Source organism: Nuphar pumila, chromosome 16 (genome assembly GCF_984573655.1).
Source record: "Nuphar pumila chromosome 16, dmNupPumi1.hap1.1, whole genome shotgun sequence".
Taxonomy (NCBI): Eukaryota; Viridiplantae; Streptophyta; class Magnoliopsida; order Nymphaeales; family Nymphaeaceae; genus Nuphar; species Nuphar pumila.
The window spans coordinates 60,462,589-60,477,830 of NC_143264.1; the positions used below are offsets into that span (position 1 = coordinate 60,462,589).

Below are 15,242 nucleotides of genomic sequence, written 5' to 3' on the forward strand. Positions count from 1 at the left end.
TTCTGAATTGCAGAAATGCCATAATTATAGGAAAAACCTCTCGAATAAATATTTTCAGCTATATAATAAGCCAATATGCCTATATATTGGAGCAAAATATGCATAACATAGAATACTTTAGGACATAAAATCTCAGAAGAAACATCTAAGAGCACAAACACTTCCACAAAATAGATAAAAAAAATATTATTTTTCCCTGAGCAAGGCAGCAAACATACTAACGTTTATTGGTTTGTCAAATGGAAGAGAATCAATATCTTCAAAACAAATAATATAGGAAAAGAGCCATTAAGGTAATTAAAGCCACTCAAAAAAAATGATAATAATGTGTCTGCTGCTCACAAGGGCTTCACCTTCTTGGCTAGGAGCAACCATGGTTTATCACATGGCATGGAACAACCATGGTTCGAAAGGGCGTCCATTGCCGCAAGGTCAAAGCTGGGTTTAATGCTATGTTGGCAGGGGGAACCTCCAGGGTTTTACCAACCGGAGACCTGCCAAAATGTGGTCAGTGAAGAAAGGTTTTCCCTTGGCCTCACCATCATCAGCATCATCATAATAATGATAATAATAACAATAGCAACAATAATAATAATAGGTTTGCCTCAAACTAGCACAAAAATCTGACTTTGTCTAACACTAGGTGACCAGAAATGGTCATTAAATAGAGAATTTTCATAAAGTACGAAAGCTCGTCAGAAGCAACATTCCTTGGAACATTCATAAAAACAATAGAAAAAGAATATTACTGTACGGGTACTGTAAGCCCAAGAATTCTGCCAGGCCATCCCCTTTTCTCCCTTCTCATTCTCAAAGTTAATTTCAAACATCTTCGCAAAATTTTGACCAAGACAGTGTGAAGTAGCTCCCTGTATGCCCCGACCAGTGTTTGGAACAAAGGCCTGAAGGCAAAAATATAAAACTCAGTACTGCAAAATCAAATAAAAAGAATAAACTCTAATTGCTAAGAAATCAAGTTTAGGCATACAATTTCAATACCTAGCACAACTGAGATATTATAAATTAATTACCTCTACACTTGTTGTATATAGGCCACCTGCAAACTTCTCTAACTCACTTTTCTTTCCCTTGATCACAGGAATTGCAAGGTACTCTTCATAAATTCTTCGATACAATTCCAGTATTTCAAGAACCTGAAAGAATGTGAATGGTAAGTGCAAGCAAGAACATAAATAAAAGAGGTCTAAACAGTATCTTTATATGGCATGGACAAAAAGACAACCCAGTTCCCAAAACATCTCCAAATTTATACGAAAAATAAATAGATGTCAAGTATGAGACTGGTTCCACAAATTCATAAGCATTGGTATGTTGGTTTTTAAAGCTATTAGCAATCAAACCATCAGGAACTTTCAATTATCAAAACAGATATGTAGTGATTTTAACAATAAAAAAAGTCATCAACTTGCAAAGTCATCTAATACGAAAGGGAGTAAGAGCTAATGCATCCCAGGAGGCTGCACACAAGCATGACTTGCTAGAACTAAGACATGTTAGAAGTGACTGGATGTAAAGAAATTGTAATGAAATGCGCAAAAAAACAAATACAAAGTGCACAAACACTATTACAAGTCCAATAAAGAACATTACAAAAGCACTAAGGCACTACACAAGCACAAAATGCATATACAAGACTTTAAAGAGTCAAAAAAATAATACAAGAACATAAGAGTAGAATGCTTAGGAAAACCAATGGAAACAAATGGGGTTTTTTACCCTTATTTATACACAAAGGTAGTCCCCATAGAGCTGTTGGAACAGTCTATGTTGACTAGCATCAAAAGAACCTAACTAAAAGAGGCCCTCAAAACCAAGGCAAATACAAAAACAAATACAAAACTGTTCCTCTGGGACAAACCTATATACAAAAAGTAAAAAGACTAAAATGCCCCTAATGGGCATTACTTATTACAACAAAAACTATATATATTCATTATATTACGAATAGATATATATATATATTAAGTTATTAACTAAAACTTAAAGTGTAAACACTGAAAGTTTGAAAATACAAAAAGAAAACAAAGGAAAGGATCCAAGTCTAGGGATGGTAGTGGGGCGGGGCGGGGCAGGGGACAAGGTCTCCACCCCCGCCCCGCCCCGCCTCAAGATTTTATCCTCCACCCCCGCCTCCATCCCCGACGGGGAATGGATTTTATCCTCCATCCCCGCCTTCATCCCTGTTTCATGTCCTCCATCCCCGGTTCAAACGGGGACGGGGCGGGGCGGGGCGGGGCGGGGAAAAGTGCATGTCCATCCCCGCCTCCACCCCCGAACGGGGATGGATTTTAACCTTTGTCCCCGCCTCCATCCCTGTTTCATACCCTTCATCCCCGGTCCAAACGGGGCGAGGCAGGGCGGGGCCCCGCTTTCCCCCGGTCCACTGCCATCCCTATCCAAGTCTTCAATGATAACCTTCCCCAAATGCCTTCATCAGCTATCTTCATCTTCATGATGCATCAAAGATATAATTTCTTTCTCAACCCATAGCATCCTTAGTTGTCATGGTGCCTAGGCAGCCTAGGCACAACCCCACCGCTTGGGCGACTGGGTTTGGGTGCGGGCCCTATTTTACCACCTAGGTTGTCAAGCCTTTTTGTCTTTTTTTTTGTGTGTTGACCATGATGGGTATAAAAAGGGGAAAGGGCTTTTCTTTTTCCCTTTTCTCTCTCTCACGTCCTTTTCACTCTCTCTCTCTCTTTAGGGTTTTTGCAGCAAGCACATACATAGAAGAAGGTACGCCTCTCTCTCTCTCTCTCTCTCTCTCTCTCTCTCTCTCTCTCTCTCTCCCTTTTTTTCCTTTTCTTTTCTTTTTTCCTTTTTTCTTCCCCCCCCCCCCTTTTTTGTTTCCTCTTGCTCCTCTATCTCTCTTTGTTTCGCTCACTATCGTTGTCTCACTCCACTATCTCTCTCGTTCCTCTCACTTTGTTGTTGTCTCGCTCCTCTATCTCTCTCTATTTCACTCACTCTCTCACTTTAAGGTTTTTTGTGACCATCGGCTGAATGGTTTAGGTTCATATTGCTGAGTTCTTGATTTTGTAGTTTTGTTCACTCATATTTTGTGCATCTTGAGTGTTATATTGGCTCATTTTGTTCTCTTGCGAAGAGTACTACTAGGTTTTGTGTATCGATTACCTAGTAGAACCTTTACATTGTGAGTCTGCATGTTGATATTGTTAAAATATAACATATATATAATAATAATATTATTATTATTATTATATTATATATATGTTTCCTATTTTTTATTTTATTTTTAATGTAATTTATATTATCTAGTTCATATTGAACTAGATAATATAGTTTGGTTAAGTTCCAACCGAAACTTAACCAAATAATCTAGTCATTGGAACTAGTCCAACGGCTAGATTTCTAGTCGTTGGAACTAGTCCAACGGCTAGATTTCTAGCCGTTGGACTAGTCCAACGACTAGAAGGGAGAGCTCCTTATGAGCTCTCCCCTTTGCGCTCTCCCCTTTGCTCTTGTATATATAAGCCCCCTCTTGTAAACTCACTCCTTTGTAATGCTTTTTAAGCATTTTTCTACATAAATAAAATTATTTATTTATGTGTGGTGTTCATCTTTTACCCTTTTTAAGGGCTTTGCTTAAAGTGTCTTTTAGACACTTTCTTTTGAGTGTTCCAAGGGCATTCGTGGAAGACCACCATTTCATTACATGGTATCAGAGCTACGGGATTATTAGATCTTGGAAAAAGGTCACCTCAGTTTCCGTGCCTCTAGTGCAAAAGTGTTTTGTCACTTCGAGAGAAGGGTTTTATCACTTCATTGAAAGGGCTTTTACATCTTTGTATTGTATCTCTTTCTCTTTTCACATTCTTTTTTGTTTCTTTTCGTCTATCCTTTTCTTTTTTTCTTTTCTCCCCTTGGAATCGATGGATGACAACGATAAAGTCGCCATCATCCCTATGAAATTGAGTGACACAAATTATGTAACATGAGCTTCAATCATGAAGCACCATATATGAGGGAAAGACTTATGGGGGATTGTGGATGGTTCTGATTCGGAACATAAACTCTCTTACTAAAAAAAGGGAGATAAAGAGGTTTCATTATTAGAAGAGAAAATAAAGGCTCTAGCCTCTTATAAAAAAAGATGAAAATAGTGGAGAATGGGACATGCGAAAATAATGTCATGGCTTATCAATAGCGTTGACATTAAAAAATGTTTTAGTCTTGCCAAATTCGAGCATGCCGATAAGGCATGGGAATACCTTAAAAATATGTATTCCCTAAAAAACATTGCACATGTGTGCAATCTTCAAGAGAAGGTTCGAATAATAACCCAAGGAGATAAATCAAATCGTGAATATTACAATGAGTTGTCTGAACTCTTGGAAGAGCTCTCCCTCTTGGAACCTAAATGGCATTGTGTCGAAGACATCGAGCTTCGCCAAAAGCAACTCGATGTTGAACACTTCTACCAATTCATAACTGGGTTAAGGCTGAAATTCCACTAGAGGGGGGTGAATAGTGAAATATATTATAGATCGATAAAATAAAAATAAAGACAATAAGGCACAACACAATGAACACAGGATTTATACTGGTTCGGTCGAGTTACTGACCTACGTCCAGTCCCCAAGTAAAACACTTGAGCCTTTCACTATAAAATCCGAGTTACCGGATAAATAGTACAACACCCTCTTCCTCAGAGGTCTACTTCTCTCAACAGAGAAGAAAAACACCCTCTTTCTCAGAGGTCTACTTCTCTCAACAGAGAAGGAAAACACTCTCTTTCACACACCATCTTTCACAGAGGTCTACTTCTCTCAACAGAGAAGGGATACAGCAGAAAACAGAAAGTTACAATACTTTCCTATAGAACTTTCAGAATGATATGAATGCACGAATGAAAATTCTCAAAATGTTCTTTTCTTTTCACACATAGTTGATTCTTTTGTCAAAGAGTTTTTCTTAACTTTTTCTCTTTCTTTTCTCTTTCTTTTTTTAAGCTCTCTTTTTTTAATATCGAATAGGAGTTTTTCTCTTTGTAAGCTCACATGTCTTGTGAAATACTATTTTGTTTGTGTATATATAGCCTCAAGAAAATAGTCGTTGCCTTTTTGAAATGATTGTCCTTTTGGGATATGAGGTGTCAGGTCATTTTTAAAAACTTTGTGTAAAAGATATTTGTACTATATTGCTTTTTCAAAACGTCTTCTTTTCATAAGTGTAGCATTTGGGATACACTATTCGTTGTTGTATTTTAAATGAGATATAATTTGTAATAGGTCTTTTCTCATAATAAATGATTTATAGTACATTGAACGTTGGAGTATAATCTATCATGTAGTTTTGTCTTTACTCAATTTAATGATTTGTAGTATATTAATACTTTTTTTACAAATCGTCACTTCTTTAGTTAAATGCATGTAAGTACAATAAATGCTTTGTTAAGTACTTTATTTATAAATGGTCATTTTTCAAATGCTTTTTGAGATGGCATTTAATGTTTACAGAAAGAATAATGACTTTAAGTAAGTCGACATTCTTGAGTGTGGATTTTATTATTAAATAAATAGTCATTTCTCAAATGCTTTTTGAGGTGGCATTTAATGTTTACAGAAAGAATGATGACTTTAAGTAAGTCGACATTTTTGAGTGTATATAAAATAAATAAAAGATCTTTTCCAAACTTAATTGTCTTGTTTAAACAATAAGTAGTTTTTGTATATAAAACAATATTTGTCAATTCAAGATAGACGATTGTATATTATGAGTAAATTCATTTTGTCTTTTTCTTTCTTATTTGAAATCATTAGCTTTTATATAATTTCAAGTTGTCTTTTTCATAAATGCTTGTAAGAAAGTACAATGATTTGTTTCAAAAAGATGTTTTTGAAATATCGTATCCTTTTATGAAAACTTTTGTAAATAGATGGCTTTGTATGATATTTAAAGCATGTAACATGAAATATGCAATATGTATGCTTCTGAAGGTTCTGTTACATATGACTCTAAAGAAGAAAAAAGTCTTCATCTTGAAGTAGCCGATCTTGGATGATCTTTATGAATGTATGGCCCATCAAGCTTTTTCTTCATAGAGTATGATTGCACCAAATAGTTGTACTTGATCAGGTTGTCTCCATTCCTCTTAGGTGAAGTAACCTTGCATCAAATACCCGTTAAATGCATGACAAATCATATTCAGTCATAATATAACATTTTCATGAAGGCATATCATCATATCATATTAAAGCATGTATGACAGCATATAATATTATGTATCATCAAAACATACTTTCTCAACATTCTCCCCCTTTTTTATGATGACAATATATGCTCCCCCTGTCAAAAAGTCATATGCATAATAATAATGATTTCATATAAAATGCATCAAAAAATAAAGGTTTAAGTTTAAAGTTTAAAGAAACGAATTTCTCCAACATAGGAGAGAGGTTTTTCTCCCCCTTTGTCATAGACAAAAAGGAGGGATCAGAGTAAAAAATATTATTACAGACCAAAAAAAAAATTCATTCAGACTCAGGTGAGTGCTGAAACTTTCGGAGTAGAGCATCTTGGTCGATCTTCAATAATTGAAAGGCTTGGTGTAGAGAAGCTTGGTTCCTCAGTAGGAGATCCTGAGAGTTCTGGACATCGACAATATTAGAATGTGGAATATGGATTGGATATGGATCTGATATCAGATCCATATCCAATCACGAGTTTTGCTTTAGTTGTATTATTATGTAACATGTGTCACTTATTAGGGGCAATTTTGTCCCTGTAAAAGAGAATTGTAACCCTATATTAATAAAGGCACTAGGGCAGCAATCGTGAGGTTTTGGAAGGCTGCCGACTTCTCAAGAAAGGTTCTCTCTCTCTTTCTCTCTCTCTCTCTCACGTGTTTTCACATGGTATCAAAGCACGTTATATTCCTGGGTGAAAGAGGATCTTCCTCAGCGACGTGAATAGCCAAATCCCATTCCTCGACATCAGTTCACGTGCACACGCCAAGATCTGTTGCAGCAAAAGCCGAGTTCTCCTCGTTCCTTTCAGACCTCGTGAATCTGTCTTCCTCAGCAACGTGAATCAGTTCACGTCAATCAGGTTCTCTCAGAACTTGTGAATCTGTCCTCCTCAGCAACGTGAATCAGTTCACGTCAATCAGGTTCCCTTCTAATATTCCCCTATTCCTTTCTGTCAGCGTCTGCTACCTGATTTGTTTGTCTCCTTCACTCAAACAAAATCAGGTAGGCTGAGTTGTTCTTATTCTTTTTATCCACCGTGATTTATTTTTCTCATTCCTCGTGATTTCACCGTGATTTCATCTTCTTTTCTTATAGTTCCCCTTATTCCTCTTAATTCATACACAGCAACTGCTGTAGTTTTTTTTTTTCTCTCTTAATCCACACACAGCAACTGTTGTAGTCTTTATTATTCTTCTTAATTCACACAACAACTGCAAAGTTCTTCTTATCCCTCGTGATTTTATTTTTTTTATAGTTTTCCTTATTCCTCTTAATTCATACACAGTAACTGCTGTAGTTTTTTTTTTCCTTAATCTACACAGCAACTGCACTTCTATTCTTTATTCACACAGCAACTGCAGGTCCCTTCTTCTTCTTCATTCATTTACAGGCTGAATTCGTTTCTTTTGGTACCAATTTATGTCATAAGTTGCGTCACTCTATTCTTTGTCCAGCCACATTCCTGTCATAAGCCTACAAATGGATTCTTCAGGCAATTCTAGTCTTTTCTCCAACTTCCTGGGGCAACTGGTTTCGAAAAAACTGAATACAAATAACTATTTGACTTGAAAAAGGCAGATTACCCTTTTTATTCGTAGTCAAGATCTTTCAGGTCACTTGGATGGCTCCACTCAAATACCTCCGGAATTTGTCACCACCGAAGAAAAAGGGGATGGAGCAATGTCAAGCACCATTCGCAATCCTGTATTTACTGCTTGGATGAAACGTGATCAATCTCTCGTCGCATATATCACTTCCACACTGTCGCAAGAAGTTTTGGTTTCTATCCCTGATTATTGCACATCTAAAGTATTGTGGGAAACTTTAGCTCAAACCTACTCTCAGATATCAGAGGCTAAGGTGTTTTTCTCAAGCGTGAATTTCAGCTTTTAAAGAAGGGAGCAATGACCATTATTGAATTCTTCAATCAAGTCAAAAGCATCACAGATCAATTAACCCTTGTTGGATATCCAGTGTCCGATAAAGAAAAGGTGCAACAAACACTGAATGCCCTGGGATCAGAGTATCATGTACTTGTCACTTCTTTATTATGCTTGCCTTCGTTGCCCAGTTTTGAGGAATTATGTGCTAAACTCTTCCAATACGAGATGTCTTTAAAAAACATATCTGATGCTTCAGCAGGGCAATCATCTACGCATGAGATTCTTGTCACAGGGATGTTTGTTGATCGTACACGGGGAGGGCGTGGCAGAGGCAAGGGAAATCCAATTCAGGGTGGACGTGGGATACTACATGTGAAAATCTCTATAAAAAAGAATTTTGTGTATAAACACAATACTAGAAACACAAAGTGTGCACAAAGGCATAAAAGGAGAACTCTCACAAGTGCACAAAGGCACGGATACAAATGCACAAAGGTAAAAAAATATCAACTTCAATATGTTGGGTCCCAAAAGAGGGCTTTACCAAAAAGTAAGTTACAAGGGGGCAACACCCCATATTTATAATACAAGGGAGAGAGGGAATGAGGGAGTGTTGGGCTCCCAACGACTCTAAATAGAGCGGTTGGGAGTCCAACAGCTCTCTCTACTTTATACTTTTTGACTTTGGTCAAAAAAGCATAAAGCCAAATAAGTCCAAAAACTAAACTAAAAAAGAAAAAGAAACCTAACCTAGTTAAATAAACTAACCTAATCCTAACTAAGCTTAAAAGTAAACTAAAACTATGAGATTACATATTGAATTATGTTACATTATTTAACACCCCCCCTCAAACTTAGGGTGACATAACCGAAAGTTTGCCAAGAAGGAAGTTAAATCTTGGAGAGCACAACGCTTTGGTGAAGAAGTCTGCTAGTTGGTATTCTGATGTAACATATGGAAGGTCTATAGTTCTTCTTAAGTATTCTTCACGAACATAGTGGCAGTCCATCTCAATGTGCTTCGTGCGCTCATGAAATGTGTGATTTTTGGCAATATAAATTGCACTTTTATTATCACAACATAGTTTTGTGGGCCCTTGAACTTGAATATTCTTATCTTCCAGCAAGTTGCGAATCCAAACAATCTCCATGGTAGTAGATGCCATGGCTCTATATTCGGCTTCTGTGGATGAAAGTGAGACCTTATGTTGTTTCTTGCATCTCCAAGAAATTAAAGATTCTCCTAAAAAAATACAAAAAACAGTGATGGAGTGACGGTTATTTGGGTCACCTCCCCAATCAGAGTCAGTATAAGCAATTAAATTCAATTCAGAAGAAGAAGATAGAAATACCCCATTGTTTACTGTACCCTTTATGTATCTGATGATGCGGAGAATGGCACTCATATGAACTGAAGTAGGTGCATGTTGAAACTAACTAGCAACATGTACAGCATGAGAAATATCAGGCCTCGTAATGTTGAGATACGTTAAAGATCCAACCAGTTGCCGGTAAGGTGTGGGATCTTTTAGGAGAATCCCATCATCAATCTTCATCTTTGAACCTACTATTTCAGGAGTTTCACAGACCTTGTCATCTGTGATTCCTGATCTGTCAAGAATGTCACAAGCAAGTTTAGTTTGAGACAAAAAATAGCCTCTGTGAGAATAGGCAACCTCAATTCCCAAAAAATATGTCAGAAATCCTAAGTCTGACATTTCAAATCTTGAAGTCAGGATAGATTTAATGCTCTTGATTCCTTTGACATCATCACCTGTTATTAACATATCATCAACATATAACAGTAATATAACAATCCCTGCATCAGATTTCTTAACAAACAATGCAGTGTCAGTATAGCATGAAGTAAAACCATTTTCAGTCATTACATTGTTAAACCTATCGTGCCAAGCCTTGGGAGCTTGTTTCAAGCCATAAAGAGCTTTACGAAGACGAAGAACTTTATTTTTAGGAATTTTCATACCAGGTGGAGCATCCATGTAGACTTCTTCATTAAGATCACCATTTAGAAAGGCATTTTTGACATCTATTTGGTAAATATTCCATTTTCTAATGGAAGCAATGGTGACGAGACATCTAACAGTAACCATACGAGCTACTGGAGCAAATGTCTCTTCATAGTCAATCTCGTATTCTTGACTATACCCTTTAGCTACAAGACGAGCTTTATACCTCTCAAGAGATCCATCACTCTTTGTTTTGACTTTGAACACCCATCGACATCCTATAGTTTTCTTTTCACCGAGAAGCGTTTGAAATTCCCAAGTGTTGGCTTTCCTAAGCGCTTTGAGTTCATTCTCCATGGCTTCTCTCCATTCAATACATCGTTTGGCATCTTCAAAATTTTTTGGTTCAAAATATGAGTGAATGGCACTTAAGCAAGCCCGATATTTAGGAGAGAAAGAATCAAAGGATACGAATCTAGAGGGAGTTCTTCTAGTTCTCTCGGTTCTTCTAGGGTTTGAATCATGTGAGGGGATAGATTCGCTAGGTTCACTATATTGCTCAATAGCACTTCTAAAGGGGAGTCTATCTCTATGAGTATAGGTGATAGGGTCTCTAGTTATATTTTCTTCTTGAGAGGTAGTAGGGTTAGAGTTATTGTTGATTTCAACCACTTCATTGTCACTGTTATATGTTGATTCATCATCACTAGAGATATCATCATCTTTAGATAAAAGATCAAAGAGAAATGAATAGTCAGCAATTTCTAAATGAGATTCATTCTTTTCAAAACCACTATCATTTTCTAAAAATGTTACATTCCTTGAGACATATAACTTATCATTTTTAGTATCATAACATCGAAACCCTTTTTGAGTTTCGGAGTAACCAAGAAAAGCACAAGGAATGGCTTTAGGTGAGAGTTTATCATTCTTATCTCTAAGGACAAAGCACTTACAACCAAAAACTCTCAATCTATTATAATCGGGTTCTTTTTCATATAGAGTTTCGAAAGGAGAGATTTTATCTAAATTTTTGGATGGAAGACGATTAATAAGATAAACTGAAGCAAGAGCCGCTTCGGCCCAAATTTTTTTGGAATACTTTGGGAAATAAGAAGGGTTCTAGTGGTTTCAATGATATGCCTATGCTTCATTTCGGCTAACCCATTTTGTTGTGGGGTCTTAGGACATGATCTTTGATGGACAATACCATAGTATTCAAGATATTTCTTAAATTCATTGGAAAGATATTCGCCTCCGGAATCGGTCCTAAAAATCTTTAAATTACTATTAAATTGATTCTTAATTATCATATGATATGATTTAAAACATGAAAACACTTCGTGCTTATGTTTAAGGAAATATATCCAACAATATCGAGAAAAATCATCTACAAAAATCACATAATAGGCAAAGCCTCCCTTGGATATGATGGGTGCCGGTCCCCAAACATCCGAATGAATAATTTCAAAAGGTTTTGTGGTAAACATAGATCTTTGTTCAAAAGGCATACTTCTCATTTTTCCAAGAATACAATCATTACAAGAGAAAGTATTTTTACAAAGATTTTTAATAAAATGCAAATAGGATAACTTGGTGATGTTGGGATGACCAAGTCTTTTGTGCCAAACATTTATGTCTTTATGTTGGGCCACATTACAAAAAGGGGTTTTAGGAATTTGGAGAGAATCCACATAGTACAAGTCCCCCTTCCTAGAGCCTTCCCCAATCAACTTCCCGGACCGGTGATCCTGTATTAAACACTTATTAGATGAAAATTGAATGTCACATCCAAGGTCCGAGAGTTGAGAGACGGAAAGTAAGTTCAAATTCAATTTAGGTATAAATCTAATTTTGGGAATAAAAAAAATTTGAGTTTCAAAGTTTCCAATCCCCTTAATTTCAAGAGAAGTGCCATCCGCAGTTGAAACAAAAGATGGTGATAAACTTTTAGAATATTCAGAAAGAGAAGAGATGTTTGGAGACATATGAAAAGATGCACCCGAATCTAAAAGCCAAGAAGTTTTACCTGGAGGAGAAGGAGTGGATACGGCGGCACCGGAAATAGCTCCCTTAAGAAGAGGTTGAAGAGCTTCCATAATTTGATTTAGAGAGAGAGCTCCACTTGTAGATTCCTCTTTTTGTGATTGAGATGTGGTTGCCATTGCAAGTAGTTTCTTTCATTTAGGACAAACCGGTTTGATGTGACCGGGTTCCTTGCAAAAGTGGCACACAATTTTGCTATTGTCCCTTCTTCCGCCTTGACCACCATTGTATCCTTGATTTTGGTTTTTAAAGTGAGGAGGTTTATATGTCCCCAAGTTGTTGCCAGGCCTAGACACGGCATTAGCTCCATCACATTCATCTTGATTTGTGGGCATTGCAAGAACACTTGGATTTTGCTTGCTAATGCCCATACGAGTTTCCTCTCCACTTAACTTGGTAATAACATCTTCAATGGAAGGAGATGTGAAAGAAGATAGAAGAGAGGACCGAATTTGTTAAAATTCGGGTCGAAGACCATTTAGGAAGTTAAAGAAGTGATCTTCCTCTAATTGCTTGTATCTAAGTTCAATAGCTTCGCCACTCCACTTGGGCTCAAGCATGGCAAGCTCATCCCAAATAGAGGATAATTCAGCAAAGTACTCACGAATAGACATCTCATTTTGTTGTAGGGTCAAGGCCCTCTTTTGAAGATAGTACTTGTGAGATAAGTCTCGTGAAGTATACATCTTTTCAAGATAATGCCAAGCTTCGGAGGCTTTCTTGAATTTGATGATATTGGCATTGATCTTGGTTTCAACGGATGAGAAGATCCAAGATAGGATCTTGAAGTTTCTCATTTCTCATTCCTCATGTTTCTTTGAATATTCTTCAAGAGCTTTTTGTCTTTCTTCTCCTTCAAGAATTTTGATTTCTCCTCTTTCAACCATCGTAATTTTTGGTTCGGGTTCCGTTATGGAACCTTGAACATATCCCCAAAGCCCCTTTCCTTTAATATGAGCTTCCATATTTCCGGCTCATACATGATAATTGGAACCATTGACCTTAAAGCCAAGAGAGAAATGAGAGTCTTTTTCACCCATTAGAGAGATAAGATGAAGGAGAAAAATACGTACCACAAAGAGATTTTAACTCTTACTTGTAGTAATCTTCCAAAATATTTGATGAAGAGAAGTCTTCACGCCAATCTTGAAAAAATTTGAAGGCACGCTTTTCGAGGCACTCAATATTGTGAAGAATCACACCTTCTCAAGCAACCTTGCTCTGATACCATGTGAAAATCTCTATAAAAAAGAATTTTGTGTATAAACACAATACTAGAAACACAAAGTGTGCACAAAGGCATAAAAGGAGAACTCTCACAAGTGCACAAAGGCACGGATACAAATGCACAAAGGTAAAAAAATATCAACTTCAATATGTTGGGTCCCAAAAGAGGGCTTTACCAAAAAGTAAGTTACAAGGGGGTAACACCCCATATTTATTATACAAGGGAGAGAGGGAATGAGGGAGTGTTGGGCTCCCAACGGCTCTAAATAGAGCTGTTGGGAGTCCAACAGCTCTCTCTACTTTATGCTTTTTGACTTTGGTCAAAAAAGCATAAAGCCAAATAAGTCCAAAAACTAAACTAAAAAAGAAAAAGAAACCTAACCTAGTTAAATAAACTAACCTAATCCTAACTAAGCTTAAAAGTAAACTAAAACTATGAGATTACATATTGAATTATGTTACATTATTTAACACTACCTACACCAAATTCTAATGCCAATTTTTCAAAGAATGTTCCCACATGCTATCAGTGCAACAAGCGAGGCCATATCAAGGCCAACTGCTGGTTCAACCCACAAAATCGGAATAGAATGCAAAACACCAGAAATGTTGGTACATCAGGAATTGCAGGTACGCTCCGAGTCAGTGAAGATGCTAAGGATCTCCTTCTATCTACTATGGCCAACTTGAATCTGAAGCAAAATGATGATGGAATATGGTATGTTGACTCTGGGGCAGCAACCCATGTCACTGGTAATGCAGGTAAGTTCTCTACTATGACTCCCTATTTTGGAAAATCTAATATTGTCACCGGAGATGGGACTCACCACCCTATTTCGAACATAGGCAATGTCGTCATTCCTTTGTCTAAGTCATCCATTCCTTTATCTGATGTTGTTCATGCACCAAATATAAAGAAAAATATTGTATCTGTTTCCAAGCTTGTTGATTCTACCAATTCTTCTGTGGAATTTACTCCTACTTCTGTCTTTGTCAAGGATCTTCAAACGAAGGAGATGTTCGCTAAAGGAGAGCGACGTAAAGACATGTATGTCTTTAATGAAGATCCAGCCTCCAGTGTCCTGAAGCCCCAGTCTGATCTCGTCTTCAAAAGTGTCCTAAGTACATCCAAATGTAATAAGTCAGATCTCTGGCATTCTCGTCTTGGTCATTGTGGTCAAGTCTTTATTGAAAAGTTAGTGTCCAATGGTCTTCTTTCAGAGTCTGTTTCACCTTTATTGAGAAATAAAATATGTCCCAGTTGTCAAGTCTGCAAAAGTCATGTACTTCCCTTTCATCAAATAAATAAAAGAGCTTCTATACCTTTTGAGATAATATGTTCAGATGTTTGGGGCCCAGCTCCTAATCCTTCCTCTTCTGGAAGTAAATATTATGTATCCTTTATTGACAGTTTCTCTCGTTTTACCTGGATATTCTTTATGAAACACAAATCAGAGGTTTTTTCCATTTTCCGTCACTTTCATGCCTATGTTAAAAATCAATTCTCTCAAAATATCCAAACTCTCCAATGTGATGGAGGTGGTGAGTATTCCTCTAAAGAATTTTTAGATTTTCTCCAAGATAATGGGATGCATCGTAGAGTTTCTTGCCCGTACACTCCACAACAAAATGGAATTGTTGAACGTAAACACAGACATATTGTGGAAAGTGCAATGAGTATGATGCATGGGAGCAACTTACCCATTAGTCTTTGGTCTGAAGCCTTTCACACTGCCACTCATGTGATAAACCGTCTTCCCATGCCTATTCTTGAAAATCAATCTCCCTATTATGTTCTCTTTGGTGCACATCCCGATTATAATGAGTTACGAGTTTTTGGATGCACATGTTATGTTCATATTGACAAATCCATGAGAACTAAATTC

At 36.9% G+C, this 15,242-nt stretch overlaps 1 protein-coding gene across 1 annotated transcript in view; it reads right to left on the reverse strand.

Moving 5' to 3' along the window:
- Nucleotides 1-15,242, reverse strand: part of LOC149813310 (proline--tRNA ligase, cytoplasmic-like) — a 54,337-nt gene that overhangs the window by 23,358 nt on the left and 15,737 nt on the right. Inside the window, exons 8-9 of the mRNA XM_089990966.1 lie at nucleotides 1,032-1,154; nucleotides 750-902 (exon numbers count right to left, since the gene is read on the reverse strand). Of these exons, the coding sequence (XP_089847092.1) occupies nucleotides 750-902; nucleotides 1,032-1,154 (276 nt within the window). The remainder of the gene's footprint in view (nucleotides 1-749; nucleotides 903-1,031; nucleotides 1,155-15,242) is intronic.